At 52.9% G+C, this 20515-nt stretch overlaps 8 protein-coding genes across 8 annotated transcripts; 4 read left to right on the top strand and 4 right to left on the bottom strand.

Annotated features, from left to right (window-relative positions):
* J4E87_004391 (uncharacterized protein) lies at positions 1-639 on the bottom strand (the record flags this gene model as incomplete). The annotated part of the gene is made up of 1 exon (XM_049376012.1): positions 1-639. One exon carries the CDS (start codon positions 637-639, stop codon positions 1-3), a length of 639 nt encoding a protein of 212 aa, XP_049234221.1.
* A 1084-nt stretch (positions 640-1723) lies between these two features.
* On the bottom strand, positions 1724-2384 carry GPX1 (glutathione peroxidase gpx1; the record flags this gene model as incomplete). Its single annotated transcript, XM_049376011.1, has 3 exons — positions 1724-1921; positions 2004-2269; positions 2342-2384. The coding sequence occupies 3 exons, from the start codon at positions 2382-2384 to the stop codon at positions 1724-1726; spliced, it is 507 nt and encodes a 168-aa protein (XP_049234220.1).
* Positions 2385-3640: 1256 nt separating this feature from the next.
* Positions 3641-5466, bottom strand: J4E87_004389 (uncharacterized protein; the record flags this gene model as incomplete). Its single annotated transcript, XM_049376010.1, has 4 exons — positions 3641-4190; positions 4239-5228; positions 5373-5422; positions 5461-5466. The coding sequence occupies 4 exons, from the start codon at positions 5464-5466 to the stop codon at positions 3641-3643; spliced, it is 1596 nt and encodes a 531-aa protein (XP_049234219.1).
* A 3866-nt stretch (positions 5467-9332) lies between these two features.
* On the top strand, positions 9333-9776 carry J4E87_004388 (uncharacterized protein; the record flags this gene model as incomplete). Its single annotated transcript, XM_049376009.1, has 3 exons — positions 9333-9488; positions 9556-9686; positions 9740-9776. The coding sequence occupies 3 exons, from the start codon at positions 9333-9335 to the stop codon at positions 9774-9776; spliced, it is 324 nt and encodes a 107-aa protein (XP_049234218.1).
* Positions 9777-10295: 519 nt separating this feature from the next.
* On the top strand, positions 10296-11246 carry J4E87_004387 (uncharacterized protein; the record flags this gene model as incomplete). The annotated part of the gene is made up of 2 exons (XM_049376008.1): positions 10296-10442; positions 10494-11246. The coding sequence occupies 2 exons, from the start codon at positions 10296-10298 to the stop codon at positions 11244-11246; spliced, it is 900 nt and encodes a 299-aa protein (XP_049234217.1).
* Positions 11247-11662: 416 nt separating this feature from the next.
* J4E87_004386 (uncharacterized protein) lies at positions 11663-12537 on the top strand (the record flags this gene model as incomplete). The annotated part of the gene is made up of 2 exons (XM_049376007.1): positions 11663-11699; positions 11786-12537. The coding sequence occupies 2 exons, from the start codon at positions 11663-11665 to the stop codon at positions 12535-12537; spliced, it is 789 nt and encodes a 262-aa protein (XP_049234216.1).
* A 1025-nt stretch (positions 12538-13562) lies between these two features.
* On the top strand, positions 13563-14849 carry J4E87_004385 (uncharacterized protein; the record flags this gene model as incomplete). Its single annotated transcript, XM_049376006.1, has 1 exon — positions 13563-14849. One exon carries the CDS (start codon positions 13563-13565, stop codon positions 14847-14849), a length of 1287 nt encoding a protein of 428 aa, XP_049234215.1.
* Positions 14850-17851: 3002 nt separating this feature from the next.
* J4E87_004384 (uncharacterized protein) lies at positions 17852-19508 on the bottom strand (the record flags this gene model as incomplete). Its single annotated transcript, XM_049376005.1, has 2 exons — positions 17852-18114; positions 18173-19508. The coding sequence occupies 2 exons, from the start codon at positions 19506-19508 to the stop codon at positions 17852-17854; spliced, it is 1599 nt and encodes a 532-aa protein (XP_049234214.1).
* Positions 19509-20515: the final 1007 nt, after the last annotated feature.

Raw genomic sequence — 20515 nt, 5'->3', positions numbered from 1 at the left:
TCACCATTTGTCTGGGTCCCACCAGGCGCCTGGGCCACCAGCTGTAGCGTTACCGATTTCCTCGAAGAAATACATTTCCAGTTCAAACCACAAAGTCAACACGTGTCCGGAAGACATAGTCAACCACCCAAAGCAACGCTGGGGGCCGAATGCCGTATTCGTTGGCACAGCAGCAGCCGCGTCGTAATCCGCCGCTACACATTTGATAATGCCAAGGTCAGGGCTCGCGAACACGTCTGCGTCGACTAGGATACAGACTCGCCATGGACCATTGTCTTTGTTCAATGGCTGGCCTCCCGTTCCATTGTGGTAAAGCTGCTGTACTTGTTCAAGTGTCAAGCCGTCCAGAACCGCGGGATCTGAACGCGCATCCAGTTTGAAGAGTTCCTCCGCTTTGGTAATCATGGCAGGGTCTTCATTTAATTCTCCATGCGCTTTAAGTTGATGCTTGACACCAGTGGTGATGTTCTGTAGCAGCTTATCCCATTGCTCATTAGATCCGGGTCCATAATACGTTCGATAGATGGTAAATCCCCAAGGCTGGAGGTAATTGTTAAGCTTTAACCGCTCTATGCTTTCACCCTCGGGCACTTTGCGCAGGCTGTCGACGAACTTGGTGATCCTGGGTCGCCTGAACATGGTGACGTTGAGAAATGTGTCGTGAGGCGGGTTAGGTAGCTAGGCCGATTTCGCGGGGATTGCTAAAATATTGGCAATAGGAAAAGGATAGCGTGATGAGCGCCTGCACAAAGTCCGTGGCCATTGCAGAAGTACATAATACTATTAATGCTAAAACACAGAAGAGGAAATAAAGGTATACAATACACTAAAACATATATTATGCAGCTCCCTAGGCTACGACCAAACATGAACTACTAGTAGTCTAGTTTGCGCAGATGAGTGCATCGGAAAGGAGGAAGGACAGCAAGAACATGTAATGATCACGAGTATTTTTGATCTCGCATGTATGATGATATCTGGATTATCTTTTCAAATCTTCCCCCTGCTGGCTCTCGACTCATGGAAGTTAGTGATGCCGATTTTGAAAATCTTCCAAGGTAGCTGTGTAGACGGGATTGACGCGACACATCGCTATCTTTTTCTTCAATTTTTGGTTACGGCCTCTTTACTGGAGATGCAGACATGACTTGATGGGTCGGAAGTTTTGGTGCAGCAAGCAAGAAACTAGAGGGAGGAGCCCACATGAATCCTTGTAACGCGCGATTTGGTAAAAGTGATTTTTGGTGGAAAGGTATGATGGAAGGAGTGAGGAGGCCCAGCGCCGAGGTTTTATACCTGCATTCGAGACCCGCTAGCGACGTCTGGAGAACAGAAAGTGTCGCCCATGCGCTTGCAAGTGCGTGTTTTGGAAAAGTAGAGTGCGGTCAGCGGCTGCAGCGCGGTGCTCGTACATGTCGATATCATGGCTTTCAGAATGTCCTCTTTGTATGGTGCTGGCGCTCGATACGTATTTTCAGTGATGCGACGAGGGCGCAAGAAGTACACTCGGTGTACACTCCAGCCCTGACTAATGAGCAGGATGTTAACACCCATCACCATGGTATCCGCCCGGCCCAAATCACGTATAGCCGCTCCATTCATAGTGCGATCAATTCCATTCAATGCAAGTGGTATCAATACTCCATCATATATCCCTCCTCTCCGGCTTCAAGCCTCTCCGTCCTTGTATGTGCCACGCCCTCATCACGCCATCATCCACCGCTTATTTACCAGCCAACTCCTTCTCGATATCCGCCTTAAGATCCTCAGGCTTCTTCGTGCTCGCCCACCTGCCCTTGACCTTTCCATCCTTGCCAACAAGGAACTTCTCAAAGTTCCACTTGACACGCTTGAGGCCCATGAGGCCAGGCTTCTCGTTCTTGAGCCATTCGAAGGCGGGGTCTGCGGATGCGCCGTTGACCTATGCGCAACAAAAAGAAAAGTAATTAGCATGTGTTCATTGTATCGCATAAGCCGTAGTTTCGTTTCGTTTCGTTGCTTACATCAATCTTGCCCAGCACGGGGAAGCTAACACCGTAGTTCAACTGGCAAAACTCCTGAATCTCATCGTTGGAGCCTGGGTCCTGACCACCGAACTGATTGCACGGGAAGCCGATGATTTCAAAGTCGTTGGGGTGTTTGGCCTTGACGTCTTTGTAGAGCTTCTCGAGGCCCTCGAATTGGGGGGTGAAGCCGCATTTTGAGGCTGTGTTTACAACGAGGACGACTTTGCCGTTGAGCTTGGAGAGGTCGTAGGGGGTGCCCTTTTCTGCGTGGGGTTGTTAGTTGCTGTTGCGAAGAGAGATGGGCGAGAGGGAGAGGAAAGAGAGGTGTGACGTACTGTCCTTGGGCTTGAAGTCGAAGAAGCTCGTTGCGGAAGCCATGGTTGTGTAGTGTGCTGTTCGTCCTGGTACTTCTTTCTTTACGTAGACAGTCTTCTTCTCGAAAACAGGTATATAGGAGCGTGTAGAAGTAGTATAAGCGCAAGGTGCAAAAGTGGTGGTAAGGCTTCGGAGCTTTAAGTCGTGTCGCAAAACAGGTCTGAAGTTCGTCGCGATACGCGGGGCTGTGCGGCTTGTCGCCCCTCCCAATCGAATCATGGCATGTGATCGTAATCGTAATCCTAATAATCCTACGCAAACGCGGAACTCCGTTGACCGTGTTTTGCTTACTCGAAGATTCGGTCTAGCCAGGCACGACTGTTTGACTGGCGGTTTGGGCTTACGCAATAAGACCCTGATGGAGACCCGATCTTTGGCTCTGGCCATCGGGCCTGACAGGTCAGACACAACCTCGGCTTGTCCCACCCACTGCGTACTACGGACGAAAATGCACCTGGCGGTGGGGCGCCGTTGACGACTTCGGTGATTGCTTGCTACATTTGGGACTTCACGCGATCGGCTTCTTTAGATGAATAGAAGGTATTTGGAAGCATGAGGGGCTGCCGAAGTATGCCGGAGTTGGGGAGGGCGCCCACGACGTAGCAGCTCAGGCACCCTCTATTGCCATCAACGACTCTAAAGGTCACACATGCACATGAAGAGTGATTTTGATAAAACAACAACAGTATGAATAGCAAAACTACGTACAAAAGCAAGAACAATCTCTCCTCCAGCCACCAACGTCCGCGCGGCGGGTAATGATGGCTATACAAGACCGACCTCTTCTCCATGGTCATCCTTCCGAATACTGACAACTAGCCAAAGAAATACAACTGTACTAATTACACTCCTCCGTTAACATTAGATCAATCTGATACATCAACCAACTCATGCCATGCATAGTGCAATGAGTAGACCTCAGTCCTTCTCCCCCTCAGCGGGGTTGCTGTCGCTCCAAGAGCTGACTAGCTATCCTTTGGCATCCGAGTCCACGGCTGGGACATGTCCTTGGCTCTGTATCCTGGGTTTTCTCCGGAGATTTGTGGCCATCCAGGGCAAGTGGCATCCATCCGAGACTTGTGGGAAGTCATGGTCCTTCATCCGCGAGGCATGCGGGAATCCATCCGGCTTTCGGAGAACGCAGAAAATCAAACGCGATGTGTATGCATTGAAAAAACAAGGGTAGGGGTCCGGCTTTGTGATGACAAACCTGCTGGCGGTTGTCTCTGCAGACGGAGTCTACCAGACGTGTGCTTCATTCAGCCGCCGAAGACATCTCGGTACTGAGTGCAGATGTCGTGAAGGCCAACGACCTCCTTCGTCAACTGGATGTCGTCGCCGAGCTCGTTGGGGGCACTGAGATTGGTCAGAACATCAATGATGTGCTGCTTCTTGCTCAAGAACTCCTTGATGAGGGCCTCGCGACGCTGCTGGCGTTGTTGCTCGGCAGTGAGCTTGACAACCTTGACGCGCTTCTCACCAGTCTCCTCAGCCGACGCCTTGCGCTTGCGAGACGCTGACTTGCGAGGAGCCTGTCCTTGGACAGGCGGCGATGGCTCAGTAGTGGGCCCATCGTACTGGTGTACTCTCTTCATGTGGTCGAAGAGGTTGTAGCGACGAGGGAAGCCGTGACCTGGCACAGCGCGCTCACAGTCGCGGAAGTGGCAAAGGTGCGGCCTCGCGCCGTGACCGTGCATACCGTGCGCCTCACGTTCGTGACGGAGGAGGCATGCAGTAGAGGAGAACTGCACACCGACGCAGGTCTTCTTGTTGCAGCGGAAAGGCTTGAGGTGAGAGTCAACGTACTTGCTGTTAAAGGTGTCAGTGCATGTTGGGTTGTATAAGGATGATACATACTCGTAGTTGCACTTCAAAGCGGTGGGCTTGTGGGTGCATCCGGCCTTGCCCTCCTCAGGGCAGTGATACTTTCCATCCTTGTCTGGTGTCTGCTGGTAGAGAGGGTGGCTGCGGGCGACCTTGGTGCGCTCCTCTTCGAGCTTGGTCTCAGCTGCCTCGGACTGGGAGAGGCTGTCCTCGTTGTCTTCCACTGAGTGGGCGACAGACGCGGGCTTGGTGTCCTCAAGAACGTTGACTGTCTGAGGGAAGTGGACGCTGGCGGTGCTGGTCGGTGTGCCGACGAATGCGCCGAAGCCAGCATCTTGAGCTGAAGCTCGCCGTGACTCTTCTTGGAGAGAGTATGATGAAGAGTTGCGTAGAGTGGCGGGACGCTCTGAGGCATCGTAGGAGGCGCTGTGCCAGTTGCGCTGAGGCGAGTTGAACATGGTGTCGTTTGTTGGCCATGATGTGAAGGTGAAGGGGTTGTTCTGGAAGTTGGTCTCGGATGTAGCCCACTGCGGTGAGTCGGCGATGGTGGACGGTGCGAAGCGAGGCATGTTCGCTGGCGAGTAGTGTGTGTAGTCCTGAGCTGTAGAGTAATTAGCATATGTGAGGGGTCCCTCTGTGGCATTCCATGTTCCGGATGTGGCTGGTTGCATGTGGCTCATGTCCAGGGTCTCCGGGAATGTGCTGTAGTTCTCCGAGCTCATGGTCGGCGAGTAGATGTCGCTGCCAACAAACTGGCTGCTGATCCGGCTATCCTGGTGGTGTAGCTCCGGCTTCTGGGCTCCGCGCCGGCTGGCGCCGCTCTGGCTCTGGTATGCACTGTCCATGCTGCACTCCGAAGCAGTATCCTTGATTTCAAAGAATTCTGCTGTGTGCATGTCCTGGAAGTCTGAAGAGAAAGGAAAGTCCGGTGCGGAAACGACCGGGGCTGGGATTTCCTTCCTCCACTCTGTGATGTTTGAGATGTAGAAAGCACTCTCCGGTGGTGAGTCGAAGAAAGAGTCGCTGGACACCAAAGTTAGTATCCAAACGCGCAAACCTAACATGTTCGTGAAGATGTACAAAGGAAAACGCCATGTTAGTATGTCCGAGGATGCCTATAGAGAGGTCAGTCAAAGCAGCGCAGAGGCGTCAGTGGTTAGCACACACCTTAGGAAGCCAGTAAGACTGGGATTGTCTGCGAGGTAGCGACCTGGTTCCTGGGGAGGTAGGGACGGTATTATGGATGAGCTGAAACATCCATGAGTCCTTTAGCGAGAAGTTGATGATCCAGTGTATAATCCAGTGAGATCCAGTAACGTCCAATGAAGCCAGGAAAGATGAAAGCGGAGCAAATCATCCAGAACATCTTATGCTCCTTCAACAACAACCAAGTTAGTTTCGGATCAATGAGTCGATGTGGATAGGCTGAAGCTTCAGCCTATAGTACGTACTTCGTATCTCCAAATGTTTCCAAATCAGTCCATGACCATGGTGGTCCTCGTTAGCGTCCAGTGGAGAACCGTGGCAGGGTCCATGAGAAGTCCGTGTGGCTTGGGATGCTGAAGGCAGGTCCATGATGGCTTCATCCTTGTAGGCTCCTTGGGTGTGGATTGCGTACATTGATACTACCAGTCGTGTCGCTGAGCGCAGTCGAACATAACATAAATGAACGACATTGCTGAGAGTTGCCTACGTTGTCCTGGGGGCGGTGCAGGGTGGCATACCGTTGTTGTTGGTCATCTTCCAGATAGTGCGTCGTAGTGCATGTGACTAGCGCGAGGATCCACTCGTGACTGTTGACCGCCGATTCAAGAGCTCTGCATGATAGCTTTGAAGTCGGGGCAGCGAGGCCTCGTGATTGTCGTGTCTACAAACACTGCAAGGGCAGTGCGCTACGTCTCTCGAATCCAAGGCTGTCCTGGGAAGCATCCGGCATTGAGTTACTGAAGAAAAGTGGCCAAGTGGAGATCCTGTACCAGGGCGGCACATCCAGTGGAAGGTATCCTGTGGCATCCTTTGGGCATCCATGCGGGCTGTAATGGCGGCAAACAAAAACAAACAGTAAGAAAGAAATACATGAGTCTAGCAACACAGGATGTCGTAGTCAAAGGTAAGAAACGCGTAAAGCAGAACATGAGTTGGGGGGAAACCGTTGGGCAGTAAGTACCTGGATAGGGCTCCGTCTGGGCTCCGAATTGTCATCCTGAGCAAGGGCTCTTGTTTGAGAGTGTCGTCTTTGATGGTCGTTGCTAGCAAATTATGCCAGAAAAATCGCTCGAATGTGCTGGTTTGCAGAGGCGATTGCTGATGTCGTGTGTAGGTAGGTGTGTGGTGTTGAGTTGAGAAGAGAGGGAGGAAACGAGCGGGACAATAATGTGTGGGAGGGCGTGCGTGCTGACCGGTTGGTGGCTTAGTTCGAGTGCCAACGCATAGGAGACAGCCCCACAAGCATATCCCACGAGTAAAATCTTGTTGCGGTGCTTCGGCGGTACAAAAACCAATGGGCCAAAATCCTTCGGCGGTCGGGCTGGGAAGGCGGCTTTCTTATCAATTTGTGTCAAACGCTAACGTCACAGAGACGGCGCTCGGTTCTCCAGTTATCCTGCACGTCTCGCGACTTACATTGGAAGGACAGCGTTCCGAGTCGGCGAAATATCGATGTCACTCATGGGTACGAATTGTGGGAATCTAAACTGAATTGTTGCCGGGGGATTGCCGGGCTTGCATAGTGGGAAGCGATCGCCGCTGCCAACCACCAACCGCGAGGCCGGATGGCGGCTCGATAACGCCGCCAAACCTGCAAAATCAGGGCCTGTTGCACCGGAGGTACACAAGATCGTTGTGATTCTCGTGTAGTCCCGCGATCAACATGAATAAACTTTACCCCGGGGATAATCCTCTCAAATCATGGCAACAATGCAAATGGAGAGGCTGAGCGTTGCGCACCTCCCGGCGAACGCGCAATAGCAATAGCGTTTGATTGATAAAATGTGGTGTATGGGACAACGGTGTCCCTCCCTCCCTTCAGCCGGCTCACCCGCAACGTTCCGCACTGACTGTCCCCTTGAAATCTTATTTATTCATAGGAGAAGGAGATGCGCGCGCGCACACATGCGGCGATGGGAGCTGCTTCTGAATCGGACTTCTGAATCGGATCTGACATGGCTTCACGACAGACATGACGGCACCTGCATACATCACAGTGATACAATCCCACTGAGATTGCCTTCTCAAGCGTGCGCTGTGGCACAGGCATCGTCGGCGGCTGCTTGGAGAAACCACGCACAGCATTTAGCCTTGAGACGTTACCAGGCGACACATCGCTTACCCGGTGACGGGTGTCTGGCAGGCGCCTCAGGTTGTGGCCTACTTGGTGGCGCATGCTCACTGCGATGCGGGAATACTGCAAAGTCTATTCATTGTCAGAAAGTGTTCGACCAGAAGGTAGACGTGAATAATTGTGGGTTTTTTGTGTCAGATAGGAGCGAAAGACATTGCTGATTTCGTTCCTCACTGTCCGAAGACTAAGATGAACTATGCTTTGAAAATTGTGGTATCATCAGGAAAGGGGGAGGCAAAGGACGAATGTAACATACCTTTGGTACCTAGGTACATGGTGGCGTCCTCGTGGACCTGTCAGTTGTCAGGGTCCTCGGCCGGCGACGGCAAGGCGGACGTCGAGGCAAGGCAGTGCAGTCGATGACACGCACTGAGTTTGCGCCATGTGTGAGTGTATGTGTGTGCGGCTGCATTGAAAAGGAGAGTGTTGTGCGACAAAACTCGGACAGCTTGGATACGAGGGAGATTTTCTCTCATCGGCCCGGCTCTTCTGTGGCCGAGAGATCTGCATCAGTACCTGCCAATCTTCACCTGTAAGAACCAGTCTGATACCCAACGGCGGGGAGCCTCAAACTCTAAAGACACGGCTCAGGACGCGTGTCGCTTCTACCTCGGTTTCTTTGACTCAAGATGCGCCGGTCGCCATCGGTGTCGCGAAAAGATTGGTGGATGCCTGCATCGGAGAGGCGAGTGACCTTGGTAGGTGAGGAGAAGTTCTGCAGTGCAAGAGCGGAAGACATTTTCTTCCAGCTTCGCTTATCTAATCGGGTAACGCGTCGTGTTTAGTCAGCCATCAAGTAAGCCATTGACGTCATGCACGTGATTCTGCCCAGGCGAGATTTGATCCCGTCGGCCCTTGACCGTGAACTGGACGATTTACAGGGTCCGTGGAACGCAACACAAAGCAAGGTGAGTAGTTCGAGCAACGTCCTCTGATGACATCAACAGCGTTCGCAGAAAAAGAAACAACGATGACCTGGTCGATACGGTACTCCGGAGTATGCACAAGATGTCAAGGTACCACCTGGCGATAAGGGTTTGGCAGCTTCAGCGCTGAACGGAGTTAGCCGTCTGGTCGAGCTGGTCGAGCTCGATGTGAAGCAGGGCAACGCGCGTAGCTGCTTTAGGACTTCTTCTCAAACACACCGTCGACCACGCCGTCATGGTTCCAGTTTACCCCGGGATCAAGCAGTGATCGGGACAAGACCGATCTACTTCCAAAGGCTAGCGCGATCGATATACTATGAATGGTACTAGCACGTGACTCAGCCCCCCAAGGGTCCGCCGACAATCCAACCGGTTCTGGAATCTCCCAGACTATCTTCGAGACCACGACTGTCAGCCTGGATCGAAGTCACGTTGTGGAGGACATGATAGCGGGGGTTCATGCCAGGAAGCCCCGAGCCGTACATGACGCGTATGAATCATCAAGACCTGATTCGCTGGATAAGGACCCTTTGCTCTGATCAGTGAGCTCGTAAGCAGGTTGGCGTTCAGCAACTGCTCTTTCCATGTCATTGTTACAGAAATCAGGGTCCAAGCTGCACGTTTGGAATGCGGGGGAAGTCCACCATCGTCTGATTGGTACGATCACATATCGTCTGCGTAATGGTCAGGCCACGAGCGATCGTACCTTTGAAGACATTCAGCTGAACAACGGCTATATGAAGCTGCTGCTGTCCGTTGAGAAAAGGATATCACAACTCAAACATACGTTCAGCCTCAATCAACAAATTCAACCAACTCCGACCTTCTCAAACACCTCAATCAGTCCAACTACACCACACAATGCCTTCCCCATTCCAGCAGAAGTACTCTTCCCAGAACCACAAGGTCTTTAAAGACAACACCACCCCAGCCATGCCCGAAGCACCCAAGCAGGAGGCCGACCGTCGTTCTTCTGAGTCTTCAGTTGGCTCTTCATATTACGATGGCCGTCGTAGGGTATGTTCATCCTCCCTGGGTTTTTACTCAGGATTCTCCTTAATCAATAATTGCTAACATCTCTCAGTCTTCTGCAGCTCAGCGATTTGGCAACCTAGAGGCCCTCAAGCGTCGTCAAGATGAAGAGAGCATGGCTCGCAGGCAGTCATTCCACGACGCATACGGAAAGCCAGGTTTCCTTGGAACTCTCTGGAACAAGTACGTCATGCCTCTTTTCCCATGAACCATGACACCTTGCTAACAATTTGTAGCTTCACTCGTGGTCCCATTACTCCTTCTCAGAAGTAGCTTGATTAGCATTCTGTTGTTTCTTTGAGTGTATCCATTCAGCATGTTATAGCGATGACTGGAGTTTGATGAAGCATGCATTGCCGCATTTGCGCAAAAACAGCGTAGCGATGGAATTGGTCAGTTTTTAGACGACCACATGACTTGTACTATACCAAGAGGATGTATCATATTATGAACAATTGTTCTCATGAGACTTGTACCAGATGTTGTGATGTTGTCTTAGCAAGAGCTTAGGCTCGTGTGGGGGTGACCCACCATGCCACGATTGGTGTTCGCGACAGTGACGTCGGAGAGAACACGTAAATTCACATGAACAACACCTTTCACCAACTACGCGCTGCCTAAGCCCAAACTATCTTGACGAGACAAGAACCTCGAAGAAACACAAGCTGAATAAACACGTCTTGACCTAAGATACAGCGTGTACCAGTTGCTACCCCGCCAGCGTCACCTCTTCATCACTCTTGCCTGCTTTCAATCGCATCCACCTAGAAGCGCACCACCACAACCGTTACGATGACTACAAGAACTCGCTCTCCGGGCTTCGGCGACACCACGAGCATCAATCTAAATCGCTTGTTGTCCAGATTAGACCGTTTAGTACTGGTCGACCCGTCACCGCAGTTGCGAAAGTCCACCTACGAGCGCGCACGTGTGAGCGCGGTAAGCTTCACACAGTTATACATTCTATTGCATACACTGATGGTATCATAGAATATTGAACATGCCCGCACCCTACTCCTCAGCCTCGAACACTCTGCCTCTACGATACCCTCCAAGTCGAAGAAAGCCGAACTACAAAACGACCTACAACAGAAACGCGAACTCATAAAGCAACTCAACCAACGGATATACGAGCTCAATCAGCTAGACGACACGGAGTCAGAGGGGTCGGTAGACTCTGATGAAGAAGACGCGGATCAGTTTCCCTCGTATGCACCGAGAGTGAAAACGGAAGCTGGGCGCGATGTGTCGACATCTACAGAAGGCAACGAAGCATTTCAAAATGCAGCACAAGGCATCGCGTCAGAACTGCGCCGAAGAGGCAAGCCGGAGGCGAACGCAGCAGGGACTCAATCAGCATCCGGCAAGTCTTTGTTTCCGTCCAAATCTACCTCAAGCACAGCCGACCCTTCGCTTGCGAAAACAGAAGCGCTCCTCTCCCACGAACGCAACGAACAAGAAGAACTCACGACGGACTTGCTAGATATGGCAAGACAACTGAAAGAGCAGTCAATACACTTTGGGAACACGCTCGAAGGGGACAAAGGCGTAGTGGATCGCGCACTTGCAGGGCTAGACAAGAACACGTTGAACATGGATGCTGCCAGCAGGAGAATGGGTGCCCTGCGGAGGATGACTGAAGGCAAGGGTTGGTGGGACAGGATCAAGCTGTATGGCATGATCGCTGGGCTATGGGTGATCGCCTTCCTGATCGTCTTCGTTGGGCCGAAGATTCGTTTCTAGGGCGACTTTCGATCCTGCCCATCCATGTCGCAGCCATCAGCCTTGAACAGTCGTATACGCATTGCAGGGGTTTGAATATGTTGGCGGAATTACAGCGCAAGCTCTGCGGGTCTGTCGGCACCAAAGCAGCATCGTACGATTATTATACCAACCCAATTCACTTCATGTGCATATCGGTCTACACGCAGTACAGCGCATTGTTACCGTGTCAGTGGTTCAATCTTGGGTACTCCACGATGGGTCTGCCCGATCTTCACGGCTGAGCCACGTCAAATCTGGACCCTGCGCATCTGCATGTACCCGCTTAGCGCCTCCGAGCTTCATCTTAATGTGTGCTGTCGCTCGACAACAACATAACACAGCATCACCCACGCTTCTCTCGCGATTTTTATTGTTATAATTGGTGTCGCGACAAGATGGCCGCCATGGAAATGCACTCATTGGGCGCGCGCTGTACGTACTCGAAGCCTGACACGCCGTGACGAACAATCACTACCGCTCGCAATCTACAATGCGCATTGCCTGACAATTATCTCCAGCCCTAAACCACGCGTCCGCCGATACCGAAGCCGAGTACGACCGTCTCCGCGACCTTGCGCGCCAAGAAGCCGCAAAACGCTCCTCCTGCTTCGACAAAGCCCACCAAGCCTACGAGTCCGGCGATGGAGCGCGCGCCCACGAGCTTTCCGAAGAAGGCAAAGCCCACGCCGCGAAGATGGACCAATACAACCGTCAAGCGCGCGATTACATCTTCCGGGAAAACAACGCCGAGGGCAGAGTTGCGGGCGATACCATTGACCTCCACGGCTTATTTGTCGAAGAGGCCGAAGATGTGCTGGAAGAGAGGATTAGGGTCGCGAGACAGAGGGGAGAAGGCCATCTACACGTTATTGTGGGTAAGGGCAACCACAGTAGGAATCATGTCCAGAAGATCAAGCCGCGAGTCGAGCAGGTGTGCCGCGAATTGGGATTGCAGTATCGCACTGAGGAGAACGAGGGTAGGATCTTTGTGAATCTGCAGGGTGGTGATGTGCATGAGATGCCGCCGCCTCCTCAGGCTCCGAGCTATGGAGGATATCCTGGACAACATGGTGGACAGCACGGTGGTCAACATGGCGGCCAGCAACATGGCGGACAGCAACATGGAGGTCACCAGCAGCATGGTGGTCAACAACATGGTGGCCAGCAACACCATGGACAGCAGCAGGGTCAGAATGATGAGATTGAGCAGATGGCCAAGAAGGGCTTGTCTAGGTTGCTCAAGAAGCTTGGGTGCTGTACGGTTATGTAAGGGCTTGGCCGATCTACTCTTGTGTAGGTCGTAGGGGTGATATGAAGGGCTGAAGAGACGTTCAGAGCACGTTTGATACCCGCGGATTGGATGAAGAGACGAGGTTGGATAGGGACGATTTGGATGTATATAGATGGTATATGTTTTGATATACTAAAACGATAAGAGTACATGAAGTCCTGCTCAAATGTCGCGTTTCCTTGTTCATTGCTTTTCACTTCTCATCTCACCAGCTGAACCTCTTTCGTATGAGAAAGAGATTCACCATGTAGACACAAAAGCCGTGCGGACTTCTCGAAGGAAACAGAAAGACACAGTAGCATCATCAGGAACAGATGATGGCATGGAACAATTGACATGAATTGATAGCAATCCATTTCAAAGTAAGAAAGAAACGGCGCAATCGAACGCACCGAGAAATCTCAGAGAAGAACTCAAGCTCATATGGAGCTTGAATGCGCAAGCCCCACATGACATCGTCTTGCGCTTGAAAACCAGAAGTGCTCCCGAAGATGATGAGAGCATGCTCACCGCAACCTGTATAATGCTCAATCAAGCCGAGACGTGCATCGTATACTTTGCACAATGGAGTCGGTTGCAACGATCTGACATCACGCTGCGCCCTGCCGATAAGGCTGGTACGACGGAGGCGTTCCCTTGCTTCCGAAGACGCATGTAACGACGTTTGTGCAAGACTTTGTGTAATGAGTGACGTCTTGTGCGCTGTAGAGACGGATTCAGGATGTGAGATACATGGTGTTCACAAGGCTTCATATGCATCTCATCTGAACAGAGAAAATGGCGAGGATGTGTAGTGGTACAGCGATGTCATCTTGTCCTGTCTTATTTCCCGTTCTCTGAATGCAACAGAAGCTTCGATAGATTAGTCTGGTGTAACAAACCTTCGATGAAAGTCGCGAATGACGCTCACGGAGCCGCGGCCCGTCCCTCCACTTTCCACGCGCCTCTAACGCTGAGCACCCTAACAATCCACACCTAAACAACCAACACATAAAGTACACAACATGATGACACAGACGCAACCGCCAGCCATCCCGTCGCCTCCGCCAGACCTCAGCGCCAAACTCCCCAAGCTCATCCCCCGCAAACGCGCCCCCACATCGCGAGAACCGCCGTCTGCCCCTCCCCCACAGACGCCCTCGTTACCCGCGCCGCCGAATCTAGAGAGACATGCGTACACGCGACCCTCGAGGCGCATATTGAGCCCAGAAGACCACCAGCTATTTCTCAAGAGCAAGACATGCACGCTAGTCGAAGCCTTCGTGTTCGGCATCGCCGACTCGGTACGCGACCGCAGCATCTCGAGCATCAAAGATGAAGAAGTCACAGACACTGTCAAGACAGTCGTGCAGATACTAGCAGAAGCGGAGAAAGTGCTAGACAGGTGTCCACCAGAAGATACAGGCTCGCGCTTCGGCAACCCAGTCTTCCGCACCTTCCTCGATGAAGTCGAGACCGTGTTACCGCTATGGCACGAGAAGCTCGGGTTGAACGACAGGGCACAGGTTGATGAGGTAGCGACGTACCTCCACAACTCCTTCGGAAACAAGCGAAGAATAGACTACGGTTCCGGCCACGAACTCAACTTCTTCCTCTGGCTACTCTGCCTCAATCGCATCGGCATACTCCCCGATACTACATTCCCTGCGCTCGCCCTCGTCGTCCTCCCCGCATACCTCCGCCTCATGCGCCGCGTCCAGGAATCATATTACCTCGAGCCAGCGGGTTCACATGGCGTCTGGGGCCTGGACGACTACCAGTTCCTTCCGTTCTTGTTCGGCGCAGCGCAATTGCTCCATCACCCCTACATCACACCGAAGAGCATACACAACGCGTTGGTGCTGGAAGAGGAGAGCAAGGAATTTCTCTACCTGGATCAGATATCTTTTGTCAATTCAGTCAAGAACGTGGAAGGTCTGCGCTGGCATTCACCCATGCTCGACGACATATCTTCTGCAAAGTCATGGGCGAAGATCGAATCTGGGATGCGGAAGATGTTCCGCAAGGAGATTCTGGAGAAATTGCCTGTTATGCAACATTTCTTATTTGGCAGTTTGGTACCGCCTGTTGAGGGTATGAGCACGGAAGAGGAGGCGGGTGTGGAGAAGGAGGAAGAGGAAGAAGAGGGTGGAGAGGTCAAGGTGTTTGACGATGAGACGGGGAAGAGACACGTACATGCGAGTGCGGGTTGGGGTGATTGCTGCGGTATTCGTGTACCGGCTGCGGTTGGCGCGGAGGGGGAGGCGAGGAAAGGTGGTGCGAGGGGGTTGAGGAGGGTACCTTTTGATTAAGACTTAAAAAGACCATGAAGAGTGTAGATGGGTGTTTGTAATAGAAAAAAAAAAGACTCCATTGAAAGACTACAGATCCGAGAAGAAGAAATGGGTATAAGCCTCCACTGATGGTGTCGGGTATACCTAGGTAGACTAACAATCAACAAATCCACACCTCCAACCCTTCCAAATCAAAGCTACCATCCAAACCTCCCCCAACAATTCCACCCCCACCATCTACCATCCACCATCCCCACCCAATCATTCCACCCGACTAACCGTCGCACCCCTCCTCCTCCTCGTCCCCGCCTCCAAATTCAACAACGCAAACCTCTCCAACAAAACCGCCCTCTGCACCACCGTCTCCTCATCTTCCCCCTCCTCCTCCTCCTCATCCCCATCCCCTACCCTATCCCCAACCGGACTCTCCACCCTCCGTCCCACATACCCATTCTCCTCCAACACCTCCCCCAACGCACTCCTCGTACTGCTCTCAAACTGTATGCCAAACCCGCCGCCAGTCCGCGACATGGCTGTTGCGGTGCACAGCCAGTTTTGTGTGGCGGCGGCTACGCGGCTTACGGTTGTGGTACCCGGTGGGGAGCGGCGGGCGGTGAGGAGGGAGAGGGCGGCGAGCGGTTTTTTGAGCTTGGTCGTTAGGGAGCGGGTTAGTTGGAGGGGGGTGCGGTGCCGCGGTTTGGGTCCGGGTCCGGGTGATGGGGTGGTGATGTCGGGGGGGATGGGCGTGCTGGTGTGGGGGCTGGCGAGTGTGGTTGTTAGGGGGGCGGGGAGGGTGAGCGTTATTGTTGGTGTTGCTGGTGGTGATGATGGTTGTTTGTCGGGTGGAAAGGCGGATTGGGCTGTTGAGGTGGATGAGGTTGAGGCTGAGGTGGAGGGCTTGGGTGTGTCGACGGTGGGTACCGAGACGGAGTTTCCTAGGGGCGTGGTTGGGTCGTTGAATGCGAGATTTTTGAGTCTGCGTCTGATGTTTAGGGTGTTGCTGGGGAGTAATGTTGTTAGAGTCAAGGCGGAAGAGAAAAGCAGTAGTGGGCAAAGAGGAGGATGTATAGGGGGACTTACAGTGGAGTCTTCGTGTCGGAGTCACGATGAGGAGTATCTACTGCCTGTAGAAGTGGTGACGGTGTCGAGTTGGTGCGAGAGGGTATCGGAGTGGAGAGCTCTAATCGGCGAGGTTGTTGCGGAAATGGTGATGGTGATGGCGAAGACGCAGTAATTGCTGAGTTGGTGACAAGCAACCGGTTCTGTGCTTCGCCATCTTGACGAACTGGCACCCGCTGAGCTTGTGGTGACGGATATTGACGAGCTCTCAGCGAAGCTGGGTCTTCCACAAGACGATGCTGCTGCTGACTCGAAGAAGACGAAGCCCGTGATGATGGAGGTTGGGAAATTCTCAGCGAGCCAGAGCCTTCTACCCGGCGGTGCTGCTGCTGAGCCACCGGCGACGGAATCGAAGAAGGCGGCGGTGAACGATCTGGCACTGGCTGAACTTGTGGCGATGGGCTGTGAGCTACTCTCAGCGAGCCAGAAACTTCTGATACTGGACGAGGCTGTGGTGAAGGAGTAAGGGGAACACCCAGCGGGATATACGTCCCAAACCGACGAGACTGTTGCTGAGCCGCCGGCAACGGCGAAGAAGGAGGCGAACGTCTTGACCTTGACCTGTCGATACGCAACGGCCTGGGTACGTCGACATCCTTCGCATCTGGTACTGACTGTAGGAGAGGCATGGCTAGAACGAGGAGATGGGTATCAAGTCGCTGAACGCACGCAAATGGAGGAGAGAAGATGTTGAGAGAGTCGTTGACAAAAAAATCGTCTGGGTAACTGGCAAAAGAGGAGAATCTTGGGGAACTGAGGTACTAGGTCCACCGGCCCTCTTGTACTGAGTTGCTTACATACTCCAGGGTGTTCTCGTGCTGTAATGGCGAGCAAGTCATGATGCAGGTGTATGCTCTATCGCATCGTCTTTGAGCTCCGGAGGGTTAGCAGCTCTCCGCTTTCAGTGTTGATGCATTTGGTACTGTTGAGACTCAGGGTCGACCATGCTATGCATTTGCATGTGAAAGAAGTCTTTTGAGTCATCTCAATGCGTCCGACAGTGGCGGTCCGTGATCACAAAAGTTCATGTAACCTTGGAATTCAGGGACGACGCGTGCCTCGTCTTTACAGGAAACAGCGATCGACGATGTAAGCGCAAGCCACCACAACGGACTGGCTGAAATATCGAAAAATGTTTTCAAAAGACAAGAAAGTGGCTGAACACCTACTGATATACCATCTTCTGCCCTCGTAAGTCCTTATCCAAAGAGACCCTTTCTCCTCATCCAGTCTTCACTACCCAGGTTCACGTTCAGGGTTAACCAATGCCGCACCCAACATCCCGATAGCGACATGACAACGACACCCTTATCATTGCATCACCTTTACTTTTTCATCTTTCTACTTGTAATAATACTGATATCATACCCTTCCGACCCAAACAGTGCATCCCTCATACTGGTTACTTCGGACAAACAAGTGAACACCACGGAAACAAACGTAATAAACCGAACCAAAATTCCATTCTAACATCCGGGGTGACGACATAGTCTACCCTCTGCAACGCCTAAATAAACGCCCATCTATGCATGCTATACTAATATGGCCAAACCAAAGTACGACAGGCAATGCCGAAGATTCTAAACCAATATGGTGCCTCATCTGCGGCGCGTAACGAAGTCCGAAATGTATCATCCCAGATGAACCACCCTAAATATGCAAGTGCGAAGCACTCTCCCAAAAAGATGAACAAAAAAAGTTCTACCCAGCCGATGACGACAAAACACCAGCATGCCATGACCTGAACATACTCTCCGTCGGCGTTCAACATGATGCCCTTTGCAGCTTCTTCGTCGACTAGCTTTTCAACTTTCTTCAAGAAAGATTGAGGAATTCCAGTAGTACGTTTGGCTTGGAAAACAGGCTTGAAATCGGGATCGTCATTGGTTGGACGCGCCCATCTAATCATCCAATTCACTAGGCGCCTCCTCAAGCTTGTGTCTCCTCTCCTCATCCATCTCCTTGTAACTCGCCCAAGACAGCAGACTAAACGCGCCGATGATGAGAAGTCCTCCAACAATAGCCGCGGGTGTGAGAGGCGAATTGAGCGGCGGGGGTAGAAGCTGGTCGACGAGCGCGACGATGAAGATGGTGAGGAGGGCGGCGACGGAGGAGAGGACGGGCGAGGTGAGGGAGATGAGCGCGAGGAAGGCTCCTGAGAAGGCTGTATATGAAGTCAGTATTGCGGTGTGCTGGGGAAGGAGCGAAGGAGGGGAACGTACTAGCATTAGCCAAAACACTGATTGCCATCATCCATGCCTGCTCTCCATGCGGTAGCTCAAACAACTCCCATCCCATGTAATGCAAGAAAGGCAGCGGGATCCATAGCACGCTCAAAGTGAAGGCGCCGATTAAACTACCAAACAGATTCGCGAAGATAACACCTTTGTTCGGTGCGGCGCCTTCTGGTGGGCACGCCAGCCTCTTGTACAGCACTTCGTACAGGCCATACAAGACACTGCCAATGCCAATGACGAGGTTGCCAAAAGCGCGGTTCTCAGCTTCGTGCGACGGGGGCGCCTTGTCGCCGCCGGCTCCGCCTCCGGATTTAGAACCGTGCTTTGCGGGGGACTGGTCGCCGTATGCGACGACGAAGACGCCCACAATGGCGATAGCGACGGCAACGACCTTGCTCGCGCGTACTTTCTCGTGGAGGATGGGGATGCTGAAGGCGTAGGCGAAGAAGGCGGAGCAGTTGTAGATGGCGGTCAAGTCGCTGGCTGTCGTCTGGTTGACGGCTACGTACCAACTTCCTCCTGCGAGGGTGAGGGCGCATGTGATGAAGGATGTCATCTTGAGCATGTAGCGGACGGGCGAGACTTGGGATTGACGCGGCGTGGGGTGTAGGTTCTGGTGCTGGACCATGAGGGCGGTTTGGCGCAGCAGCTGGACGTGGCGCCGCCAGAAGGTCGGCCACGGCTCGTTCCAGTGCTGGAGTCGCAGCAGGAAGAGGGTTGCGGGCCACAAGACTATCCACGAGCCGTGGGTCATGTACAGCATGCAGTACGGCTTCTCCCATTTCAACTGGTGCTGGATGTATACCGCCGTCTCGGTCTGTACGGTGAAGCTCACCAGACTCAGCGCAAGCAGAAAGGCGGCGTAAGTGTACTTCTTCCGCGTCTCGTGCTTGGCCTGCATCTCGGGATCCCGCTCGTGGAAGTGATGTGTGCTCCTTCCCAACAGCCCGTCGTCCATGTTGTCGTCCTCCGTCTTGCGCCCGAGCAGGGGCGCATTCGCGCGCCCATACTCGGCGTGGTCCAATGAGGGTCTCAGATCTGACGGCATGGCCGCGTCGTGTTCATCCCAGTCGTCGAATTCGAGTTCTGAATTGCCAGGGCTATCTGGTTCTCGGAGCGCTGACTTGCCGTTGGCTTTGCGATGTTGGCGCGACGAAGAGCGTGTGCGAGAGAGTTGGCGAGAATTCGACCCAGAAGCGACGACGGGCGAGGTACTTCTATTTGGGGGCTCGAGGGTGAAGTCTTCGGAGAGGGTGTGGACGAGAGTCTTGCGAGGATGCGGCGGAGGCTTCTTCCTCAGCGGAATGGACTCAGCAGGCATAAGGTGAGTGGAGGCGCAAGCGAATGACAGTACCGGATGGTAGGTGAGTGGGACCGCTGCACGCGTGTGATAGTCTTGGGCGGCAGGACACTATGCTGTCTTGGACAGTGGTAAGCAGCTGGCGATATCCAGGTGTTCACAATGCGATGCGGCCCCTGCATCCCCAGGTGCCGTAACCTCCGCGAGAACTCCGCTCCAAGAGCCCAGTGTCCAATCGCGCGCCAGCTACCTCCGTGCCCACGCGTCCCAGCATGCCCACAAACTTAGACGCTCCCCCTTTCATCTCCATCCTCCAAAGACACGCTCTGCGGCTCCATCACGTCCGTCACGAAGGTTGGGTGTCGACCGCAGTTCCGCCTGAGCACGTCATAGCTTAGCCTCATGCGTGAGAGCGAGCCGCCTTGTATCTAGGGTCATGTGAGAGATAATAACCCCACGCACACCACCTGGGCACCCATGTGCCAGCAAGTGTCTCGCATTAGCGGCACACTCACGAACCATGAGCGCGGCCGGGTGTTTTCGAGATACACGCGGTAACCTAGGTACTTTGGGTTGGAAACTGGGGGCCGTCGTTGGTCGAGGGGAGAGACGTGGTGGTTGCGCCTTGAAAACTAACAGAATAGAAGGCGCACAAGACTTGTAGAGATAAGACACGAGTGATGCTCTTACAGTCCAGCCCGCCTTTGTCCATTTTCGGCTCTCTATGTCTTCGCAAGCGATCCTGCCTTTGCAAGCACCCATTACTGCATTCAGGGAAAATTATATCGTGTTCGGATAACTACAGACCTGTTTGTTGTACCATTGTAGACTTCAGCGCATCTGTTGAGTTACCCACATGGCATGCTTGCGACACGTGAAAGTTGATCCAACTTGGCGCACGACATCTTCTTGGCAATGTTGATGAAGGCGAGTAGCTTGCGAGAAAGGCATATCGCCAAACGGTAGACCAGACTTGAATACATGTATACATTAAGAGATAGATGTCTCGCTATCTTGATCATAAATAC

The sequence above is a fragment of the Alternaria ethzedia genome (genome assembly GCF_023757985.1).
Source record: "Alternaria ethzedia strain BMP 0044 chromosome Unknown scaffold_8, whole genome shotgun sequence".
Classification (NCBI taxonomy): Eukaryota; Fungi; Ascomycota; class Dothideomycetes; order Pleosporales; family Pleosporaceae; genus Alternaria; species Alternaria ethzedia.
This window is presented reverse-complemented; position numbering and strand designations above follow the sequence as displayed.